The 25,288-nt window shown below is 46.9% G+C and overlaps 1 protein-coding gene across 5 annotated transcripts in view; it reads right to left on the reverse strand.

The window, feature by feature from the left end:
* grm8a (glutamate receptor, metabotropic 8a) overlaps positions 1-24,019 on the reverse strand; it is a 165,061-nt gene extending 141,042 nt beyond the window's left edge. For 2 of the 5 annotated variants that reach the window (XM_037460829.2, XM_062560288.1), the window contains exons 1-3: positions 23,918-24,001; positions 23,378-23,786; positions 18,400-19,221 (exon numbers count right to left, since the gene is read on the reverse strand). In XM_037460829.2, the coding sequence (XP_037316726.2) occupies positions 18,400-18,942 (543 nt within the window). In that variant the 5' untranslated portion in view covers positions 18,943-19,221; positions 23,378-23,786; positions 23,918-24,001. Of the gene's footprint in view, positions 1-18,399; positions 19,222-23,083; positions 23,274-23,377; positions 23,787-23,917 lie in introns of those variants that run through there. The other 3 variants (XM_062560284.1, XM_062560285.1, XM_062560287.1) reach the window with 3 other exon arrangements.
* Between the last annotated feature and the right edge of the window lie 1,269 nt (positions 24,020-25,288).

Raw genomic sequence — 25,288 nt, forward strand, 5'->3', positions numbered from 1 at the left:
ACCTCCACTGCTTTATATTCCAGCCGCCTCATTGCTTCTCCTTTACTCCTTCACGGCTTTAATTGCTCTCTCTATCTGCTACTCGGCCCCGTTCAAGCCGCTCGGTTTAGTGCCCCCTCCCCTACGCCCTTCTGCTTTTTTATCTCATTCCCCCACCCTGTCTGTATGAATACATTTCTCACCACCCTTCCTCCACCAACGCCCATCTTTTAGTCTCGACTAGACCTGTGGACATTTCTTGATTCTAAGACTCATGATGAAGTGAACGGTTCTGCATTGATGCAGGGACAGAAGACCACCCAAAGTGCTTCTTTTTGGGTCCATCCCAAAAACATCATCTATTACAAAGAATTGAACGGACCATTGAATTTATGTTCATACGTCAAAAGTAAACGTTTTGAGGTGAAACATAATTAAATTAAATTGCCTTTTCCGCCTTCTCTTTTAAATCTTTCCCCTCCTCCTGCTGCTGCTTTTGTGGCTCTGCCTCTCTGCGGGTGATTAGCAGTGTAGAGGTCAAAACATGTGAAGCGGTCAAATGAACAGCTTTTCTTATGAGCCAGCAGTGGGCGTTCAAATGCGCGCACACACACACACACACACGTGCAATGAGGGAAACTACTGCTTTCTACCAATTGTTCACAAGTCTGTAATCCTCACAGAACAAAGCAATTAGAAAAGAATATGCTATCCCTACACACAAGCAAATGATTGTGATAGACTCCAACATCAAGCCAACAGGTCATAAAAAGAATACACCATGATGTATTTCAGTCACATTCATTGTCGCGTTCATTGTTCAAAGTACAAAAGATGAATAAATCCATTACGCCTTCCGATGCAACATTTGAAAAGGTCACGTTTTATGTTAATAGACGTTTACGGCGTAGAACGCAGGGTGGATAGTTCAAAGTGTGGAGTGGGACCAAATCATTTTTGGTGAATCAGGGAGCACAGACCCCCCCACCCCGAGCACAGAATGGGATTGGATGAGGAGGATCACATCAAGCGTTTATTGATCACTTAGCAAGGTGCTTTTTCAGATCATGTGCGATACTTAACAGTATTGGGCGTGTCCACAAATGTAAAGAGTACTAATAATAGCATGCATACTTTTCCAAACTTGGAACTAATAATAATATCAATGATAATTTGGATTGTCCTGTCCAGAGAGGTTGAGAAAGGCGGTCGAGCACACAAACACAGAGGCAGAGGAGAATCGCGTGGATCAGCCAATCAGCTTCTAGAGATCGGCCACAAAAATCCCCACTGGAGTAACCTTACTGAGAAGTTGTTCTGTATTTTACCCAAAGATTCCAGGTGAGCTCCTTCAGGCTCACGGTTTGTATAGTTTTTAAATCGCATTAGAGCAGCTTAAGCTCATTTGCTCGCTTTACCTTTGTGGGAGGGTAAAAGCCTATCAAAATGTGAACAGATTTGTTAAAAACACTCTGCCTTGCACGCGCTCGTCCCTTACATGCAGTGTATCCAAGTCGTGCATAATTAACGGGCCATAGGTATAAAGTGCCATGTGACTGCGAGTGCATTCTGGCCTTTCCATCTGTCCTGTGCCCCTCTGGTATATCCAAGAGCCTCTGGTTCCCGTCTGGTGCACCCATGTGCACCTGCAGCATGCCCAAGTGTCCTTCACTCTGATCTCGTCGTATTCCCAAACCCTAAACAGGAATCTGCCCGGGTTGGAGGCGCCCTTCAACTCCACTCGAGTCACTTCTTTAAGAAAACTAATCTCCTTTCCCTCCTGTCTTCTCTCTGCATTTCAAAATAGATTAGCCACAAAAAAACAGAGAAAGAGGGAACGCAAAGCTTTCATGCTCTCAATGAAGAAGAAAAATAAAAAAAATCGATATATCTCCGGGAGCAGGAAGTCCCATTTGCCAAAGCAAGACATGAGAGATGGGTTAAGTGAGGAAGTCACAGGCAAAACAAGAGATATAGATTATGACAGGGGTGGAGAGAATGACAAGGGGAAAAAATTGAAAAGCTTTTTATTCCTTGTTCTTCCAAAATGAATTTCATGGCTCATCTACTCAGGCTGAGAAGACCAACATCCACCAGACAGTCTCAGACAGATACGGACTCAGGAGGACGACCAGCCATCATCTGTTCCCTGGACGTACACAGACATAGACGAGAGGGAGGGGAAGACGGACTGAAAAGAGAAAGGAGGAGACAAAGAGAAAGACTCTGGTGGAAGGAGAAGGGAAGTGAGTGGGTTACAAGTGTGAGACCAGCATGGAGAAAGTGAAGAGAGATGAGATGCTGACTTTTACAAAGACCAGGACCTCTTCAGGTAGAAAAAACAAAACCCTTCAGAATAGTAGACATATTGTGTCGTGTTTTTAGATACCTGAACAAAGAAATGAATTGACTGACCTTTAAGCTCCTTATTTTGCACTTGATTTTAATTGAATTATTTCTGCCTCCTCATTCCGATCATCTCATAATGAGCTCATGTGAGACACGGAGTGTATTGCCCTTCCGAAGCGTATCTTTAATGTCCGGGGCAACAATAACGACTGAGCAAAGACCCCCCCCCCTCCCCCCCCCCCCGGGAAGCCGACAGGACTCAACTGCCTGCAGGTCGGAGGCTCACACAAGACAAGAAGTCAGCGGAGCGCGTTAAAAGCTGCGCGAGAGACCAAAACGGCAACGTCACGGGACAATGTCAAATCAGGGTGAGCGTCCGCAGACGCACGCCAGCTGTGCTCGCACATCTGGCGTGAAGCCGGTTCTCGGATTGAAATATAACTCCATAGTCAGATTGATCGTTGACTAGACGTGGGGCCTTTGGGGGGCGCGTGCGCGTGTGCGTGTGTGTGTGTGTGTGTGTGTGTGTGTGTGTGTGTGTGTGTGAGGCCTCGATGCTGGCGTTTCTGGGTCTGTGTCTTTCACCCGGTGGCCTCAGTGGTGCCAGTCAGGCATGTCGGGAGGAGAGAATTAAAAGCCGCGGGCGGCGATAGACCGGCGGGGCGTGTGTCCGCGTGTGCGTCGGCAGGGAGAGTGACCTTCCCTCCGGACTACCGACACAGTTAGGAGTGGGAGGGGGCGTGGGGGTGCAGCGCGTGGAAGCCTTGTTAAGTGAGACACGTGTCTCCGCCTTCTCACGGGGGTTAACTGTTCTTGGAAGTGACTTGGGGCATTTTTTAGATATTTCCCTCCTTTGCTTCCCACGTGTGACATCTCCCCCCCTCCGGCCACTCGTCCACCGTGCCCTCTGCAAATAGTCTGCTGGAGAGCATTTGGGCAAAGCTTGAGGCCCGCGAATTACTGTCGTTACGGTGACTACGTTCTCTCACCGGCCGTAGTCCGTGCTAATCAGTGAACAAGGACGAATTTGTGAACGGCACTTCCAATATCTGCGTTTCATCCATGTAACCACAACGCTGGTACTAGATTCATAAATACCAGGTAATCAGTAAAGAGTTTGTCGTTTGGTGATCGGGTCTCAATATGTATATTTTAATGTCTTGATTATAAACTCTGTAGTTGTGAGGTGCTTTTGCAACCTCTTCAACATGCAGAGGCATCTCCACCCCCCCCCCCTTCCCTCTCCCTCCATAGACCCAATTAAACAGCCATAATTACTGCCAGACAGGAATGAGAGGATGGAATAGAAAACAGCATCCATTTTTTAACCCGGGCCAGATATTTCATTACATTAACGTCCCTGAACATGAGAGGAGAGCAGACAAGAGGCAGACAATGAGAGCGGGGGGGGGGGGGGGGGGGAAATAGCGGCCGACATTAGAAATGTGTGCGAGAGAGAGGGAGGGAGAAAATGACTGATGTGAAGGAGGCACGCGTTATTGCGTTTATTCTTAAATTATTATATTTAGCAAAGGTATGTTACAAAATGTACGCAACTGACACCACTTCATTCAGATTAAAAGATTTAAAAGTTATGAATGTATGAATAGATGTTAAAATAACTTGGAAAGCCAGTTAGGTGGCTGGACTGACAGCTCCGAAGCTGTAAATTCATGGATGATCCTCTCTGATGGTCAATGTGTCCATCAATAGCTGGAAATCCTGTCAAAGTGTCCTTCGAGCGAGACACATTTTATGCAATTAGCTCTGTGACAACGCAGCTGTCTGTGACCTATAAAAAGTCCAAAGTCCATCCTGTGACCTTCAATGTATGATGTTTTCGGCGGTATTTCTATCACTCGGATGGCTCAACTACTCCCGACCCGTCAGTGTGTCTAAAAGACTCTACAGCTGGGAACTTATACGCACGGTTTATTATTTTACTTTTAACCTTAACCGTTACTTTGTATTCAATAAAAAAAAATGAATGAATCGCATGAACAAAAAAACTCTTCTATTCAACATTTAATAATGTTTAATTAGTAAGACTCAAACCTGCGTGTATACTCTTAGGAAACTACTTTAGGGGCCAGTGGCTGCAGCACAATCAGCAGGTCAGTTCAGTTCTCTCTGCAGTGGTTCTGTAGGAGCAGTCCTAGTCACAAGGCGACGTTGTGTATTGTAACCTGCTATGGATACGATAATGAAGAAGGTGGAGGGCCTAGCAGGAGTATGTAGACTTGGTTGCTCTATATGACCCGTTACCTCATAGGTGGCACTGTGTAGAGCAGTTGTGTCAAACAAACAAAGCGCTCAGTACCCGTTCTGTATTTGCTTCTTCTTTTTTTTTTTTTTAATTTACAGCAGAAGTGAAGCAGAGGTGGCATCTTATTCAAAAAGTGTGTGGGTGCAAAGAGTTATGTTGGTTATGGCAACTCGCTGCACCTGAGCGCTAAACCATATAAACACCAACAAATACACACGCACACAAACACAGGTTAAAACACTAGCTGTCAAAAACCCGCTGGAGCTGCAAAAACTGACAACCAGTCACCTGACACAACTTCCACTCCATTTCTCCATTTCTGGGTACAGTTCTGTGGTTTCCCTCAAAGTAGCATACACACACACAAACACAAACACAGCCAACCAAAAGGGCCACATGGGTCACTTTTTTACGCTCTCTCTCTCATTGTTACAGTGTGTGTGTATCTGGCCGCAGGTAATGAAGGCGTACACATAAGGAACATTCCATGAGCCTGAATTAGTATTTGTGTGTGTGCGTGTGTCCTACCCAGAGAGTCCTAACTCAAGGCGGTTTTACCGCTAATTGCCTTCTAAATGAATCAGAGCACCCCTGGGCCTCTTGACCAGGCGCCCTGAACACACACACAGGCACCCGCACGCTTTGCAAATCTTCGCAGAGGCATCACTCACCGAGTCAAACAGGCCTGCCAGCACCTCGTGGAGAAATACGGAGACCAGGTGAGAGATATAGAACGCACACGCTCATAGACAAATGCACAAACAAACACGCAGCACCCAGCCCCAGAATGATGGTGTGCAAACGCCGCGCCTTCAAGTGGCATAAACCAAACGCCTCTTACATGCAACATATTGTAGGAATAATACCGTGTTTGAAGTGTGGCTCACAGTAATCACATTTAGATCCATTTTAAAATAGGATTCCACGTTGAATGTTTATCCACAATTCTTTCATAATAGTAAAATGTGGTTTTGTTTTTGCATCACACAGTACATTCCTATTTGTTTAAATCAGATATACAAACAGCATTTGTGGAAATAGTACATTTCTTTTTTACCATCACTCTTAATTTGTCAAATGTTTAACCAACTACTCCTCATGTGAATTAAAACCCTACTGTTAGAACCATCTGTAAGCTACATGAGGAGCAAGGACAACAGACACTGGGAAAATTGTTGTATTATTAAAATGCAGTGTTGAGAAGAGGGGAATAAAAAAAAATAAACATTGTGTGTTCATCACACAACACTGCTAAATATGCAAGCTGGTATGGACTTGTGCGGGATATGCTTGCTCCTTTTTGCCTGACAGAAATACATGCACCGGGTTAGTTATGAATGCATTACCACTGCTGCCGGCACACAGTGAGGATGAAATGACTGTGGAATCCCTGTGTGTGTGTGTGTGTGTGCGCGCGCGCACACAATGTATAACTCCCATTTCCATTTCCAACGTCACCACCAACGGAGGAAAATCTCCAATGCCAATTTGAACATTGGAATAGGCATCACTCATATAAAGTGCTTTGTTTAAAATCACATATACAACCACACACACACACACACACACTTAACTTCCATTGTTGGTCACACCAGTATTTGATTTGGCTGCAGCCTTTTTTTATGCAGCTGTGGAATCAATAAGGAGGTTGGAAGCATCTAATTTGATGGTACTTCTCACTCCGATGCACGTCAGAGGAAAACATTGTGCACAAGTATTTTATTGAACGATATACTCAAGCTGTATTTTGAGTGCGTGACGTTTGCGCCCAACAGGCCTCGTGGCGTCTGAGGGACTCGTTCCGTCTCCTCGTCGACCAGCAGCTTCTTCCCTCTCGTCCATTGCAGGGAGATGATAAGATGTCCAGCTTTGCAGACAGTTAAAGCCACCCTGTAATTCTATGATAGCGACTGTGATAAGAGTTCAGCGGTGCGTTTGGTACGAGTCCACAGAAGGTTAAGTGAGCGAGTACACTTGATGGCATACGACAGAAAATACTAGTGTGTCTGCATCTTTTGAAGATAAGCTATTTTGTTTCCACCCTCTAACCAGTTTTAAATAGGACGTGTAAGCTGACACTGAGCTGTCACTTGAAACCCCAAACCAGAATTTATTTAAATTTTAGGATTTGTATACATATATATATGTAAATATATATCTGTAGTTATTGAAATTTGTGCGTCTCTTGCAATTTTCACACCCGTTTTCAAATACTTAGGCATGCTACCGACAAAATAAATCACGTTAAGTTGACAGCATTCACAGAAGCATCAAAAATGGAAACGAACCAAGATGTGCCTGCAGGTTCAAGTTAAGAAAAAAAACCCATCTATCTCTCAGTTATATATAATCATACCTACAGAACAGTGCTTAGATGAAAGAGGCCTTGTCTGGTAAGATAGCAGTGGACGTGTAACCGTGACCGCGTGTGTTCATCTTGCTTTGATTCATTCCCGAGCTGCAGTTTTCTAATAGCAGATGACGAAAAGCAGATAAAGGAACTCTGATCGAGTCGGTTAGGCTAATGGCGACTGATGGATCCAACTTGCAGCACTAAATCTGCACTAATTCAGGCCAAAGCAAAAAAACAAAATAAAAAGGTTTGGGCGAAATGCACGCAGGACCTTTTGATTTGGATTACAGGGTTGACCATCATATAATGAGCCTGGGGAAAACCCTGCAGCCTGCGGGACCAAGCGCTCTCACGCCTTCTTTCTAAAAACGTCCCCCAAACGCAGCAAAACAGCAACACTGTGAATGTGTGTGTGTGTGTACACTCATTTCTCCGTGCATAAACCTTGGCAGGTGTCCAACCTCCAGTTGGACGGAGCTCAGTGAGAAAAAGGAAAGCCTTGTCTTGTCTCGTCTCGTCTTAGCAGTTAAATCCCCTCTGAGACGGCGAGGGAAACGCACTCACTGAGTTTTATGTATTGTTGCTTTTTATGGAGTCAAGCATTTGGTAAGCACCCCCTGGGGCTCCGTCCATCGCCTCGCGTACAGGTGTTATGATACACAGGCTCCGGTTCACTGGCGGACCTTCAGAAGAGGACGCGTCATCCGTTTCCAGAGGATTAAGCAATTACCGTTTAACTAAACGATGTGCACTACAGAAAGTACAGGTTACACAAATCAGAATAATCTATTTATGCATATTCAGGTTTGTGCAAACACGATTATTGGCATCAGCATGGAATGTGATTACGAGCATTTTGTCAGAATCACGGACCTCACCCATTTCGGCAATTTAATTTAGCCCTTTTAGAGTTGACATTGTGCCCAAACATCCCCCAAAGAAAGATACATCAATCCGAATGGTTTTCAGATCATCGTCCTGAATATGCAATATTGGTACTTTGTTTAGTAAAGATATCAAACAAAACATGATATTTCATTGGCATCTTTGCCTCATATCATGCCCCCTATCAGTTGAGTTATGACATATCTATGTTATAACACATAGATCCCTAATGTTTGCCTTAATGTTAATGACTCACTTAACTACTACCTCAGGTTTTTCTTTTAATTTGTTGATCATTTCATGATTAAAAACATTTGAATGTAAGTTACATTATGAGGAGCACGGCAGCAAAAATCCAAAAGAGCAGTCATTCCCAAGACGTGATAATATATTTTAAGAATTTAAAAAAATGTAAAGCCCAACTACTGATCATAAAAAAACATCTGTAAAAAAGATAACTGATCATATTTCATTCATTCTGCCACTGCAGCACAGTCAGTCAGACACTACGCAAAAAAAATCTACCAACGATTCGACCAAAATGGCCTAAGGGGTCCATTCTGTTATTTATGACTACATAGTTGATAACATGGCAATCGGTATTTCAGATTTCAGAGCGCTAAAGTAAAAGCTTAAAGGAGCGTGTGCAAACATCAAGACTCTACCAGCACATTCCCAGAGGGTGAACGGGGAAAATCTATGAGGTGCTGAAGTAACTGTTGAACATATTGTTTGGCTTCAGAGGATTTCAGTCATGCTGCAAACATTTTGATAGTTGCACATAAAAATGTAATTACAAAAAGGGATGGCTGGCGGATTACGTGAAAAGAATTCTACCATAAAAAAAAGAACAATCTTTAGGTCAAGAAGGGCATGGAAAAAAATATCCGATGTAAACAATATAATAACCCATGCAGTCTTATTCACTTCCATCCAGAGATACTCAGTGACAAATTGCAAACTCTTCTAGTATGATGAGGCGTATAGCTTTGCATTGCTTGGGGAAGAAATGATGTCATGGCAGGTGTATCGCTTAAGACCCAATGAAGTGCCGTTTTTATTTTTTACGGGTGAATAGCAGCCCCCCCAAGCGTAAATAATTATGCATGATCAAATGACGCAGCTTAAAGCTCTACTGGCAATAAAACCTAGCAACAGATCCGTGTTTGCTTGTTCTGTGGTGGATCTTCGGATGCATGGAGTGTCTTAGTTGACAGGAGGCTTATTTATGGGCGTTTCATATTTTTGTATTGTCCAAACACGGCATGATCGATCACCTCCTGAAATGTCCATTCATCACAAGCTCAACATCGGGCAATTAAGCCCACAAAACTGATCTCCTTGGAATGACAGGAGGACATTTGGGAGGATTTAAAGCAAAGCACGACCCCTAAAACACAGGCAGAAAGACAGTTTGTCTCCGTGTCCCCGACAGACGAGAAGAAACACCTCGGCGGCTTTTCTAAATGTCATCCTAATTATCAGAGACGTCACGTCGGAATATCAAAAACATACTTAAATACCAAAGCCTCAGGGTTTCTCTCATCCTGCTGCAACCCCCCCCCGAGCGTCAGCTCTCAAAGACCAAGCAGCTGGGAAGGAGTCAAAAGCGAGGGTGAAGCTGCGAGGATGACTCACCGTGACTCACATCCGACTAAAGGTGATGTCCAAAAGTAAACCTCCGAAAATAGACTACTTTGAGGAGTATGCGTGCATCAAGTACCACCCCAAAAGGCTTTCTTCTAGCATTGCAATCACACGGCTACAACCTCCTACGTCTTTAATATGCTACACAACACACAAAAGTTCAGTTTGAATGTCCGATTCAAAACAAGGGACTTCCACAGGCCTCCAGGCTCCAATTGGCAGACATGTTCCAGCCCCGGTGGCTCATCATCCCCCACAGGGGGGGGGGGTTTTCACTTAATCTGCCTGATTAGACCTCTCCTCGGGCCGGAGTTGGATTGAAAGCGTCAGAACGGGTTTGTGAGATTCGGGGCGGCGCGGGACTTCACGCCGCTTATTGCAAACTCAAATGATCGATTTATGGTCGCTAAACAAAGTCCAACTACCACCAAGAGCAAAGATGGCCAATTTACAAGATGCCGGATTACAGTTATCGTGTGAAATTGAATGTTTTTAGTGTCACATAGAAAAATATAAAAAATAAACATTTTACATAATACTCAAGTAATACTACAGTGCTTAAGATTGAAATAGTGATTGACACTAATGTAACATAGACAACATTTCCTTTTCCTGCTTTGACATTAAAAAAAGGTCTATTCCGAGCAGATATGTTTATCAAAAATATACAAACTTAGATAAAAACGGATATATATATATATATATATATATTCGTTTTGAGAGGCAAAGTCTTTTACTCCCCATCTCATAACTTTCTCCAATTTAATTTAAAAAAAAGTGTGTAAAAGTGTGTAAAAGTGGTGATGAAATAGCGAGACAGAAAATAAACAGAGAGCCAGCGAGAGCGGTGTAGAACTAAGGGTTGGAGACCGATAAAATGAGAGGTTAGAGGTCATACCGTCCTCTCCGTCAGAGCTGTGACTGTTCCCTCCGCCTCTCCCTCCCTCCTGTCTCTCTCTCTTCCTCTCCTCTCTCACTCATCCTCTATGCATAATTCAAGCTGAGATTCCAGCATGACGAGCGTGGCCATTAAAAATACATGTGGAGGCCGCGCCGAGGCCGTTTAGCGCTGGCTTCCCTTCGGAGGAGGAGCGCTGCCGGTCCAGGGCAGAGAAAGGGATGATGGAGGGAAGGGGGGAGGACAGAGAGAGAAAGAGAAGCATGAGGGTTGACGGGATGAAGAAGCTGGAGGAAAAAAAAGAGAAACCCTGCAAGTAAAGCACTCCGGCTCTCTCCCAGTCCTCCCAGCTTCCTCTAATGCACACAGTATTGCTCCCAACTATTAGGAAACCAATATCACAAGCTCAATACAGAAATGAGTTCTCCCACTATTTATTCTTTTGTCAATCAACTTCATCAATCACATTGAAATAGATGAACGAATCAAAGGGGATTAGAAATGCTCTGCATGGATGTGTCCGAGTAGAAGAGGGATTGAGGATGAGCCTTTAGTATATGTCATGTTCTATATATATCTCCAAAGCCAGAAATCGATTACACACACACACACACACACACACACACTAGGCAATTGTTTTTTTGTGGGCTTTCTTCTAATGTTCTTTCCATGTCTTCTGGCCCTGCTTTCATAAATAATATGCCGCAGATATCAACATGGCCAGAGAACGCTGCAGCAGACAAGGAAAGATGGATCGAGGCAGGCCAGGAGCGGCGAAGCAGGCATGTGGAAACCCCTCATACTTAACCTCTTTTTTTCCCTCTCTCTCTCTCTCGTTCTTCCTCCCACCCGCTTTCCGCAATCTAGTGTAACATCGCTGCGAGATGTAAAAACACCTGCCGCAACCCTCCTTTTTCCCCTGAAGTCATCCGCTGCTCTCGTTCTGAACTCTTTTCCTCTTGACGATTACCGTATTACTGCCTTCCATCTCCTTATCTGTCACCTTTACCGCCTTCGCTTCTGCCCGCGCACCACTATTGACTGGCCTCACCCACTCCCTCGCACAGGGATGGAATATAGAGAGGATGATAAAAAGAATGTGGATGTGAGAAAACAAGAAAATGACATTACTGTAGAGGGAGAAGCATATTAAGAGGTTAATCTGATCAGGAAGGTGTTGGAAAGAAGGAGTCAAATGAAAACGCAGCCATTTTTCTTTGCTTCTTTTGATGCCAAGCAGCGGGAATCGTTGCTCGGTATCAAACCTACATCAGGAGTTTAGCTGTGTACCAGCGCCTCAATTCAGAGAATCCCTTCCAGTCCGCTCCTATCTCCCGACTGCATGTCCCCCCCAAGTCTCATTTTCTCTCTTCTGTCCTACTTTCACTTAAAATTATTGAAATCAAGAGACAAGATAAGGCCGATTTAATAAGAGCGCGCGCTTCTCTCGCTCTGCAGAGTATAAAACTCCATGTGCTCCAGTCAGCAAGAGACCTGGGAGAAATGAGTCGCCGAGGTCACCGGCCATTCCAAACTCTAGGAGAAAACAGTGTCACTGTGCAGCACGCCGCTGAACTCGTCACCCCCAGGTGTCCATTCTGTACCTCGCTGAGCGAATACACACAAAGTCGCACAACGCAAGAGGAGAGCATTTAGCACACTGATCGATTGCGGTGACGCGAGCGAAGAGGCTGAGCGGATTCCGCGCGATTACAATGGCAGCCTAAGGTGCAGCCCTCCAGATTGGGTTCTTGTTATTCTAATAAATAAATGCAGTAACAAAATAACAATTCATTATTTATTTTTAAACCGACAAACACAGTGAGTCATGTGGAATTGAGCAACGTTTTCCTGCTGCAAACACTTTTCATGGCGATGTTCCGCCTTCCGCCACATTTCACACCTGAAAGGCAGCTTAATCACACTTGTCTGCGTCAGCAGTGTGTGTGTGTGTGTGTGTGTGTCTCTGTCTGTTTGTTTGTGGCTATTTTAAAATGACTGAAAGATGACCCAAATAGTTTTCTGATGCGATGTCCTTCTCCAGTGCCCCTATGCAATTAAAAACGATGCAAAGAAAACAAGAATAAGAAACGCACAGCTAAACAGATGTGTGGCATATGCAGAGTTCGCATCAGCCCACCACGACGCCACGGGGGCCACTCACAAAGTGAGAAGTTTCTTGTTTTTATTACGACCAATAGTCCACATCAACAAACACGTTATACAATCATATAAAAAAAGGAGCAAAGCAAGAATTTTTCGAGTAATTAATTAATAACAGTAATAAGGTCTCTGTTCCATTCAGGAGGGGAGGGGGCCTTGGTATTTTAGTGTGATCCATTGGACCTGTGTCGAAATGTCCGAATTTAAAGCTACAGGAAGAAGAAGAAGTATCAACGAGTGCATCCAGCCCCCCCCCCCCTTCGTCCGCGCCCCGTTCCGCCAAAGCAACGACTCACGCGACGACGACGACAACAACAACAACCACCACCACGGGGGCGGACATTACGCAGGCGACCGAACGGTGTAAATGCAAACAGCACTAATTAAAACATTACGTAAGCAGCTGAATGCGCACGAGACACGCCGTCACAGCGAGGCGGCAGGGCGCGCGCGGATTTCTTTTTTCTTCTTCTTTTTTTTTTGTTACACTCACGTTTTTTATTCGACGTCGAAGTTCTCTCTCGTCTCCTTTTTCCCCCCACGAGGAAGTGTTTGAATGTCTGGTAACGGTTGTTATTGCAGTTTTGTTTGCTCGTCGCCACATTGAGCGCGTGAGGGAGACGGTTTGATCTTTTCTTCCCCCCCCCCCCCGAAAGATTTGAGGTGATTACCTCACCTGTGAAAGGTGCAATACGTATTGACGACATGAGGCTGCAAACCGGACCGAGAGCCAGTTGAGGACATTTCTAAGAGTAAAACAGCTTCAATGACAAAATTACATCTTTGATCAACTAAATAAAAAAAGGACACCATAACATTAATAATAATATATTTTTTTATAGCATTAGAAACGACAAATATCTTCAAAAACCAATTTCACCCAAAACTACTGCTTAAATGTTCTTGCATGACAGCAAACCAAGATCAGGGGTCGAGTTGAGTTTGTGAAATGTAAATACCTCTTTTCAAATGATAATACTCACTCTGCAACTTCTCCCACAATCCAACTTTCTGTCTTTTTTTGGGGGGGGAGGGAGGGAGGACATTCATTTCAAATGAGAAAAGCCATTACATCTGCATCACTTGAACGCATTTATGCTGTCTTCACAAGCAAGTGGGGAACTCCTGCGAGCTGGCAACATCTCCTCAGGGGAACCGAAAATATCCCCCGCGCTGGCTCGGCTTCACACCGAAACGACCATGGGTGTCGACTGAGGGCTTATTATTGGCATCTCTCACACTACCCCCTAATCCCCACCAGAGGTTCCAGCAGTTCGCAAATAATCCCCCCCCCCCCCCCCCCCCCCGTCACCACATGTTTCCTCATACCACAAAAAAAAGGAACATGATGTTTGGTACACTGCGCCACGGCTGCCAGCTCCTTCTTATCAGTCGCAATGGATCAAAGGAGCGAAAATGGTAGCTGCAAAAAAATATATATATAATACCCTCTGCAGGTCGTTCCCCGAGCCAAAATCATGACTCACAGCGTCAGAGGAAAAGCACAGGTGTAACCGGATGACATTATTGCTGGTTGTCTCACGGAATACGTTTTAATATCATCGGCAGCACCTGTGTTTGACAAGTTGAAAAAAGGACTAATGTCAAATGTGACAGAGGAGCCATTATTGTCATCAGTTATAAACTGTGCTTTTCCTGCTTTGTCCCAGTGTGTGTGTGTGCGTGTGTGTGTGTGTGTAATAGGTTCACTTATCCCTTATCCGAGCTTCCATTCAGGTACCCTGCCAGATGAGAGGAAGAGGAGTGATAGCATCTCCTCATCTTCAATGTGCTCCATACACTGGTCCTCCCCGTGCATGGCCTCACACATTATACCCACAGGCAGCCTCCGACTCTTTTACCAATTCCACCTCCATCAAAAACACAGAGATTCAATTAATGCCTTTGCGGTGAGGTGGTCACAAATAAATCAAGACATTAACACACACACACACACACACACACACACGATCAGCAGTTTCATTAAACGCATTTTAAACGACCTCTTTGTTCCCACGTACGTGTTTGCATGTTGTGATTGGGTTTGTGTGTGGACAAGTTTAGTCTGATAAACATGATGGTTTCATTTGACTTTTTTTTTTTTTTATTGATCGCCATGTATGGTAAAAGCATGTACACTTAAGTCCAGGTATTAGCGTATTGCCTCACTGTGTGAAATTAGGTAGGTTCGTTGTTTTTGGAAAAATAGCTTAAGGAAAAATAGGGTATAGTTATCTCTCTTTGCTCTGTATGAGGGGTCCTTTCAGTTTGACCTCTTGGGATCAAGGTTCTAAGAAGGACGTCTGTGTTGAACCTGAGTTTTTGGCTCGATGGCTAAAAATGACTCGTCGACGGAATGACTCTAAGCTCGACATTGACACAATTCCAAGTGTGTGAATACCTGGGAAGAAAAAAAAAAAAAAAAAAAACATTCATCCCGCAATTCATTTTTGAAAACCCAGTACAAAAGGACTGGCACCATCGAGCTGCAAACAAATCCCATTTAATTTGTGTTCACTGGTTACATATGGCTCCGGTAAATAAATCACATCCACGCAACACTCGACAAATGAACGTAATACATTATTTCAGAAGGACAATTAAGCCCCCCCCCCCCCCCCCCCCCCCTTCATTACCCACTTGCTCATTAAGGCCGCCCTCGTTAGCGGAGGACGGATGATCGCGGCCCGCCCGCCCGTCCGTGGCAACTGCCGCGTTTCTCCCGCCCCTCGGGGGACGCTTCGCAGGCAGCAAGTTGACACAAAACCCCGAGACGCACACTCTTGTCCTAACGAGGTTTTCGGGCCCTCCGCTCAGCAGCGCGCGGCGCCTTCATCATCACCCTCTTAATGCACTTGGTCTCCTTTTTTTTTGTCTTTCTCTCAGGGTTTTCTTTAATGCTTTTTCTTCCCCTGGGTGCTTTTCTCCCTTCGTTCCTTTTTCAGATTCCTCCTCACTCTTCCTCACTCTTCCTCCTCTCTGCTTGCCCGTCATTATGTCCTCAAACGGTCTGCAGGCAACATCGTCTGTGTCCCAAAACCTCTCAGGTCTCACAACAACGATGCCACACCTGTCATTGATCACAATGGAGCATCGGCATGTAGAAACCCACCTTTAATTCCATTTGGATGCAGCTGTCGTCCTCCCCCCGTGAAGCTGAAGTGGATTTGTTGATTTCGGAGGGTTACGTTTATTCATATACACACACAAATGTATATTTTACACTCACACTCAAATGCCTCCTGGGAGTGGGAGTGGGAATGTTCACGTCAGAGAGAGAGAGAGAGAGACGTCCCTTTCAGAGGGGGGAAGCAATCATCGCCGCGGTGATACACGGCCAGGGGCCGACGTACCGGCGCACGGAGAGCGCACAAGGACACGTACGCGCCCATATGTAAAACGGAGTTTACCAAGTCGCGAGAGCTGGAGGAGCGGAGAGAGAGAGAGAGAGAGAGAGAGAGAGAGAGAGAGAGAGAGAGAGAGAGAGAGAGAGAGCGTGGGAGCGGCTTTTCTGCTGCTGACCTTGGAACGCAGCGGTGGGAAGAAACACCAACAGAGACACAAAAAACAAGTTGCCTATGCAAAGTACACAAGTGTCTTTGTGTGTGTGTGTGTGTGTGTGTCTCAAACCCCGCCCCCTCCCTCATGTGCTCTCACCGGGGGGGACGGCCATTACTTATCACCGCGCGAATCGAATTGAATTTCTTCTTTCTAAGCATTCAGCGCCCAGCGTGCGACGGGCCTTCGCCCCGCTGTGAGACGCCGAGGACAAAGACACGGAGTCCATGAGGACGATTGGTCATTGTGATCGATGGGGACGGGCTTCAGTTTTTTTTACGTGTCGCATTAGTGTTTTTTTTTCCCCACAGCGCCACGTTTTAGCCTCAAGGGGTGACCAAAAGTGTCACGGGTCAACCTACGGATGACTCTGCTGTAATTACTGACAGCCAACGCTCCAGGACGAAGCCGCTGCTCTCTGGGGACGAGGGTCACAGAGGACAAATGAAGACGGAATGGGACGCTGAGCATGAACGGGAGGATGTTCCAGGTGTGTGCAGCGTCCTCCTGGGAGTCCTAGTCCTAGTTTTGGAATAATGATTCTTTTGGACTGTAGTCATCTTGAAGAGTGACACAATTGGACACAATCCCGAAAATCAACGCATTTCCTTTGAACGTGGTGTTGAAACGTGTGAGCTCAGAGCAAGCAGATGACCCACAGGTTGCTCTGGTCCTTTCATATGTTAAATGCCGAAACATGGCCCCCGGTTCCCCACGAGGATTAGCATAGTGTCATCGTATTATATCTCATGTCTCCCCCTCTCTCCACTCCGTGCCACACACAAACACACACCTAACTCACTCTCTGTCTCTCTCTCTCTCAGCGCTCTGTTAGCTTGAGTGGGCGACGAGCTGAGACTGGCACTGTCAGATTAGCCCAGTTAAAAAAGACATATGTTTATTGCACCATGTTTTGTGTGCGCGCGTGTGTGTGTGTGTGTGTGTGTGTGTGTGTTGCGTGTCCTCTGTACTATTTTCAGACTGTGACACACGCTGCATTATTCATGATAATGAATTCAAGATACAGTCTTGTGTCATATAATACCACTGCCACAGGCACTCACGCACACCGATAGGTTTACTAAATACTTAGACACACACTCGCTGGCACGCTCAAATACGGAGATACAAAGCACACGCGTGTACGCCGAGGCGCGCAACGCACTAAATCGTATTAGGCAAATGAGAAAGAGGCAGTGCGGCGCCAGAAGAGGCGCTCTGTTCGAGGCTGTTGCTGTGACAGATCCTGGCATAATCGTGTTTAGTTGTTGTTGTTGTTGTTGTTGTTTAATATGCAAATCTTCCATTCAAAGCACAAGTCGGTTGTTAACAAGTACGTTAGAACACACGCACACGCGCGCACACACAGTCGTACAATCTTGTGCACTCTCCCTCCCTTCAAGGGATGCACACAAATGTGTTTGGCCGCAATAACGCACACACACACACACACACACACTCCCTGTGAGAGTGCGTGGGACAGGTGTGGATGTGAAATGCCATGGGCGCCATTACACAACTCTTATTTTGTAATCACACGGCCATCCATCAGTTGTGTTTCAGCTAATCATGACAGATCCAACACACACTCGCCCGAAGGCACACTCATGCAAACACACACCTGGAGAAATACAAGTACTCTCTGTCACAGCCGGCAAGGACGCAAACATGGGCAGCATAAAGGGAGGAACCACTGCACTGCACAGGGTGCTCGAAAGGCCCACACATGCACTAACAAAAGAGAGATAACACACACACACACACACGCGCGCACGCTCGTGCACGCACAGATGTATGCTGCAGTGGAGGAAGTGGCTGTTGACAGATTTCTGCTGTAATTGATACGCGTGTTTGGAAGCCATTTTTATCTGGCCCAACCACAAGCCAGGAATGATCTGAGCTGTGCTGTGAACAACACAGATGCACACACACACACACACACACACACACAAGCAAAGCCCTTCCTTACAAGCATCAGTTGACACATCTCAACATATTTTTTTCACGCGCATATACATATACATATACATATACACACACACACACACAGATTAAATCTCACTTTAGGCTTCTAAAGGCAAATGCGCTGGCTAATGAAAGTAGACCCTCCCCATCTGAAGGGGGAGCGGCGCCACTGCTGAAACCTCCGGGAAGACTGACTGCTTTTTAATTGGTTGTCATCGTTGAACTTTATCTCGCCGGCGACGATGAGTGGGGGGGAAAACGTGCGCGCGGGGGAGCGTGCACGCGCACAAGGCGCCGCGGAGGATGTTTTTCCCCACCCCCCCCGTTTAATCTTACCTTGAACAGGCGCAAGATGTTGGCCACCATGATGGAGACCGAGCTGGCCGCCGCCCCTATCACTCCCACGATCTTATCGGGCTTGGTGAAGATGGGCGGGTCCCCGTTGGCGCAGCGCACGTCCGAGCCGTCCCTCTCGATCAAGGCCTGCACGAAGGTCAGGGACTGCTCCAGGGCGTACGTGTCCCTGGAGCAGGTGTCCAGGATGCGGGCCCCCAGCGTGATGTTGGGCAGCAGCTCGGGGTCCTTGTTGATCAGGTCCACGGCGAACATCATGGCCTCCAGGCGGTGGATGCCCTTCTCCTTCTTCAGCTCGCCGCAGGGCGTGCCGCGGTCCCCCCTCGAGTGCACGGGAAATAATCCGCCGAGGATGATGTCGCCGTCCAGCCGGATGGAGTGGGCGTACTCCGGCGCCGCCTGGGGGTCTATGGGGACCCGCTGGGGGGCGGTGACGGGGAGGAGGCAGGTGCAGGAGGTGGCCACGAGCAGGAAGACGACGGAGGGGGACCGCCGGCAGGGAGTCGGGCTCCACTGTGGTTCCATGATCGCCGAGCAAGAGCCGGGGTCTTAAAACAGGGGGGGGGGGTGTCGGATGGGTATTCCAAAACGGAGGGTTGGCTTTTTTGGGGCTAATCTCTAAAAAGTCGGGCCTTCCTTCCTAATGGTCAAAAAGGGAGCGGTAAAGGACGCAAGGGGTGGAGTCAGTCAAGCGCCGTGAGGGAATCATATTCCAGAAGGGGAGAGAACAGCGAAGCTCGGAGTCGAAAAATATATAGTTGGGGAGTTGAGCCCGTAATCCACCGGTCACATGATCAGAGGAGCCTGCGGGGGGGAGAGAGAGAGAGAGAGAGAGAGAGAGAGAGGGAGAGGATTTCAAAGAGGAGTGATCAGCAGCACCGTCCACCTGGCAAACATGTGTGGAACCCCCTCGCAGGTCAAACAGTGCTCCTTCACACGCTCAAAATATGCACTGCCATTCTATAAGTGAAAACACAAAGTCTGTCAGTTTGCAATCACCTCTTTTAACACACACACACACACTTGTCTCCTGGCATATCGATGAGTGAAGCAGCTGCTCAAATGACAGCAGAGAAACCTCGGGGCTATTTGCACAAAGGCGCGAGCTACCTGCTGCAGTGGAGGTGATGAAGAGATGAACAGAGCAAGGTGGAGGAAGAGGAGGAGGAGGAGGAGGAGGAAGAGGAGGGAAACAGGTGAGACAGCGTGTGAGAGAAAGCCTGACAGAGGGCGAGTGCCTCGGAGCGAGCGCGTCGCATCATTCGAGCACCTGCTGTTTCTGCTGCAGCTAAATGAACACATTACATCCTGCTGCGCACACACACACACACACACACACACACACACACACACATTGAAAGAGCTTGAAATCACAACAGGTAAAGGTAGAGTTGAAAAACACAATGAGTATGTTCCTGTTGCATTACTGCACCTGAAAAAGGGCGAGAACTTGGGTTTGTGAAGGAAACGGACAATCGGCCTTGACACGATGGCGGATTTTTATTTGTCTAATTTTCCACGTGTTTAGCGAGAATGCGAGAGAATGTCCACGGTGATCCTAGAGCAGATATTTAAAGGTGAGTTGTTGTTTTTATCCTGAAATATTGAATTACCTTGGAGAGCATACATTCTATGTCCCACGTGGGGGGGGGGGGGGGGGGGTGTAGCTCCCTGTAAATGAATAAGAAATGAGATCCTGGATGTAATCCAGCTTTATTTAGCACCACGGACAGCTGCCTGGGCGACGTTTCATGGAATAATTCCTACGTATTGAGGCCATCCCTGTGATTTTAATTATAGGCTTCCTGTGTACCTCAAGGCACACAGGCGCTGCTTCTGAGGTGGTCCCTTTATCAACCAATTTAGCCTATTAATTAGCCCCGCAGTTACCGCTATTGCTTCTCTGCGCTGTGAGAATAATCTGTCCGTACAAATAGACCACCGAGCTTCATCCTCAAATTAGAGCAATGGCTTTAGACGATCTGGGACACATCGTTCACGGTGTTGCGCCGATAGATGCCGAGGGCGTCATTTCCTACCGCCCGAAACCCTGCTGACGGCTTCCTACGTGGCGCTAAACAAGCTCCCGCTGGCATTTGTGATCATTCGAGGATCTAATTCAACACCTTTGAAGCATAGATTCAGCTTCTATTTTTTTTAAAGATCATGTTAACATTCAATTATTTCGAACGGAAAGCCTTTTTTTGTGCATACCTTTAAATTTTCAACAACCTGGGCCCGATGTCGCCGACAAGGGCCCCCTAGCAGGTTCCAGCCTCAGATCTCATCACAGCGTGTGCAGCGTCTCTCTATGAATCCATTTATAACTCAATTCTGTCCCAATTAATGTATCAGTTCCTCTCCACTCTGAATGGAATTAGGTCAAAGCCACTCACACGCAGACCCGACTATGATTAAAAACCCAGATGCTTTATATGGGTTAGCCGGTACTCGCCGCAATACTGTTAATTCAACACTTTCGTCGCCCCGCTCCACTTGGCTCAGCACAAAAAGGCTCCAGATGAGGGTTGGATTCCCTCTCTTATCAATTCATTAGACGTCATTTAACAGCCACAATTACATCTGCTCGAACGGGATCTACTGTAGCTCACGGATTCAGCGTCTCTCCACCAACCCCCCTGGCTTTCGTTCCCCAGGCTCTTAACATTTGGCTTTTAATCAGATCTGCCCAGACGACGTGGCCTTTTTTTTTTTTTTTTAAACCAAAAGGACGCTGTGCACGTTCGCGTCTGGCGAAGATAATGCGTTGGTGCGTCTCTCTCTCCCCCCCCCGTTTGGGACCCGTCAGGCCCGGGGGGGGGGGGGGGCGGGGGGCGGGGGGGCGACGCTCGCTTGTTTTTACGACCGCGTTGCTCAAGGACCTGGCGTGGTCGCCTTCAGTCACCATTTCACTTTATTGACAGTTTGACGGCGTCATTGACTCCTCGCTCATCTTAACTGTCCGGGTCCAGGGGGCCGCGAGTGATCGACGGCCCGCCTCTGAGGCAAAGTCCACGGTAAGTCCCACCCGAGGCCCCCCAACCCCCCCCCCCCCGCCCCAAGACGTGGCTCTTCTTCGTTTGGGGAGACCCTTCAGGGGGCGGGGATCTGAAATCACATGTTTCAGGCCGGAGGTGAGGCCCTGAGGTTATGAGAGGTTTTCATTTGCTCCCATTGGTTACAGCGCATTGTCCGCACATGACGGGGAAACGCACCCGCCGTACGTGATGACGTCATTACTCTCCAAGTCCAAAGCTCCCGTGAGGGTCTGGCGTCTCTTTGTTGATGCTTTACAACAGGCACACACACACACACACACACACAAAAAGAAAAAACACAGACATAAGAGTGTGGCAGCCTGAGGGAAGGAGGAGGACTTCCTGAAGGTGGGCGGTTCCCATCCTCTGTGGTGGTTAGTGGCTCAAAGATTAAGAGCTTGGAAGCCCAAGAGACTGCAGCTGGATCATCACTCTCTTTAATTTACACCCACGGCTGGCTGTCTGAATGAGTGTCGCCCACTCGCTCCACTGTGGATTTATTTGGATTTTTTTTTTTTATCAAGCGGCCTTTTCTGGTTCCCTCCAGCTGTTTTTCCCCTCAGTCCACAACACCTGACCCCCCCCCGGAGCCATTTCTCTTCCACCCCAGGCCTCTCCTCCTCTGGCCCCGGACTTCTCTCCCTCCCCCGGTTCCTTTCACCTTCCCCTCCCTCCTCCACTTTTCTCTCCTTTTTAAAAAAAAATCGGAAACCCTGTCGTCTTTGCGTCTTCATTTCTCCCACCCCTCCCTGCGTCTCCTTCACCGCCTCCTCCTCTATCGTCTTGCGCAGGCCTCCTCATTTCTCTGGGGAGCTTTGCTGCTCTTTTCAGAAGGAGATAGCATTCCCGCCTCTCTTTCTCTCCAAAACGGTGTTTGCACTCAACAATCGCCGTCCGTCTCCACGTCACCGTCTCTACGGCCTCGTCTCATTCACGCCTTACTTTTCTTTCTTTTTTTCTGTCTCCCTGGAAATCCATCACACATTTTTTGTGAGCAAGATGGTTTTAGCAAGATTGGGGGGGGGGGGGGGGGGGGGGCAATGAGGTGATCAGTGCACCCTGTCTCTGTCTTTCTCACACACACACTGACACACAAAACACACACACACACAAACATCTCAGGCTTCTCCCTCCAAATTTAGCATCGGCTTAAAAATAAAATATTATGACGCATTAAAATTCATCTGAACATGAGACACATCCGTGAAAGTAGATGACATCCATTTGAATGCGTTAGATTTCACATAACATTCAAAACAACCTGACTTTTAGGAGCCCATCTGAGCCATTGTGGGAGCATATTTTCCCGTTCATGTTCTCTACAAGTGAAACCACATTCCTCATGTCGAAATCAGGATTGTTTCCATATCTGGACAAATACATCAAATCCCGGCTTGCAAAGGAGACATCCGGACTGCCTGTGACACGCTGAGGTCATGTGTCGGCAGATGAAACGCGGGCTTCACAAATGAGACTTTGTGACATCAAAGTGTTTGTACAGCATCGGAGGCTCTCTCATAGCACCCTGGTTAAGGCACAGAGGAGCACACTAGCAATGGCGTAAATATGGAGATTAATGGTTCACACCTCTGCTTTTTTTGTATATCCATGTAATATTGAGTTCCTACCTGAAGCATCCCTTTACGTGCCGGGAAGACGTTTGCTCAGCTAACCACTAGATTGCAGAAAATCCATAGGAAATGAAAATTGTCTGTAGAAATCAATACAATTCCATAACAGACCGACAGCCAGACAAACCGACACAATAAATGAGACATGAAACACGTTTATGGAATAATCAGGGAGCCATGCCACAGGAGAGAAAACACCCACGGCAGAAGGTTCAACAAAATGCAAATAAATCAAAGAAGCAGCAAGCTTTTGATCAGAAGGGAGGGGGGAAATGAGAGCATAGGAGATACCTCAGGAGATCCAATTGATCCGAGAGCAGGTGAAGGGTGAGGAGCAGCGTCTCCAGCCTGCTGCGCGGACTCCTCCTCCGGGTCCCTGTCCGCCTCGGGCAACTTCCTTGCGGAGCTCAGCAGTTCCCCCCCCCACCCACCAAAAAAATAGCAGCCCTCCTGGAGTGAGAAACCCCATACAACAGCAAAGCGGATTTAAAGACAAGTGTAGCATCCACAAGGCGAAGCCGCGGAGAGGAAGAAGGGAATATAAATATAGATATATATATACAGCCGATATTTAAAAGTCTCCCACTGCAGCCACTAGAGCGGATTTTAGTGGTGGAAAGGACATTTTTTAACACCGCACTTGTTTAAGGTGGCAACAGAGGGAGGCTGCCTGTAATGAAGGCAATACCCAAGAATGAGTCTGAGATAGAGAGAGAGAGAGAGGGAGAGAGAGAGAGAGGGAGGGAGGGAGAGAGGGGGCGGGGGGGGTAAAGGAATTCATCATACACGGAATACATGTCCGCCGTGATCAATAATGTTGGCAAAACGCACCTGATTTGTATCCACGGTCCTCTCTCTTCGCTCTGCGCACTTTGCGCACCTCTCCGCTGCTATAAGGGAACATAAAACATATGTATCCCAGGCATCGCCCCCCCCCCCCCCCCCCCACACCCCCACCCTCCGCCTCCTCGTCCTTCTCCCGCGCGCGCACCAAATCACCGTCTAATTGCCCCAAGTGCCGTCCGGCAGAGTCCGCGCATTCAATCAAGTGTATCAATCCATCCGATCAATCGGATCAGTAGCTTCCGCGGCGGAGGGATCTGGTTATTTGAACACATTAATAAGTCATCAAAATGTGCTCACACAAGGCGTTGCGCCACACTCTTAATTACCCGAACTTAAATCCATTTTTACTGCACCCATTGACCCCCCCCCCCCCCTCTCCCCTTTGTTAAACCATTGCGCCATGGCTCTTTGTGGTGGATAGAATTAAATAAATGAACCGCATCCCATCTGCTGTGTAATAACAATTTGATAAGCCGCGTGGAGTGAGAAACCAGGCAATCGAAACAGACCCGGGCGTTCTCTCGCGTGGCAACCCGGGAAGATGTGCGCAACATGTCCAAATTCGGGGCTTCGCCGCTGCGGCTGAGGCTGGAGGCGGGCGGGGCAATGGCGCCCCCTCGTGGCCAAAAGTGTGCTGTTGCAACAGAAAGAAAAAAAGGAAACACCTAAAACGTTTACACACGACATGTGACGACATTGTTTCCTACATTCTTGAGGGAATTTAACTGAGAAATACCTTTGCCCGACGGTTACTTTAATAATTCATATTTTACAAAAACATGAACAACATAAATCCTCGGTTTATATAACAATGTGACTAATATGATCAGCACTGTTCATATTTCTAGAGAACATCATGGGGAAGTCTACGCAAAATATGATCCTTATCACCATGCGTGGGTCCGCACGCAGTCTCTCGCTGACGTCACCAACGCGGATCCCGGTCACCCCTCGAGACGTCAAAAGGAATGACGTATCGCAGCACGGGGGAAACATTGTGGGATGGGAAATTGGAAATCTCAGAAGTTAAGTGTAGATGTCTGCGAATTCGATTTCTGAGAAGAGAAAATGAAATCTCCTCTCTGCGAGGAGGAGTAAACAAACATGATTGATTGAATTATATGACTCATCTGCGAAAGAAAGAAGAGGCAAAGCCACACAAAACGCCCCGTTGCGGTTTGAAGCAGTACATGTTTATTCATTAAGTGGTTGGTTTTAACATTCTTGTCACATCCGAAAGGCGTCTCTTAAACCCTTCTCCAGTTCTCTAAAAGGTGAACTTAATAACAGATCGCAGCTGAGGAGGAGGGAAAAGGCAAGATTTAAAACTAAAACTAAAGTTTTTTTAAATTCCTG

This window comes from Pungitius pungitius, chromosome 2, assembly GCF_949316345.1.
Source record: "Pungitius pungitius chromosome 2, fPunPun2.1, whole genome shotgun sequence".
In the NCBI taxonomy this organism is placed as follows: domain Eukaryota; kingdom Metazoa; phylum Chordata; class Actinopteri; order Perciformes; family Gasterosteidae; genus Pungitius; species Pungitius pungitius.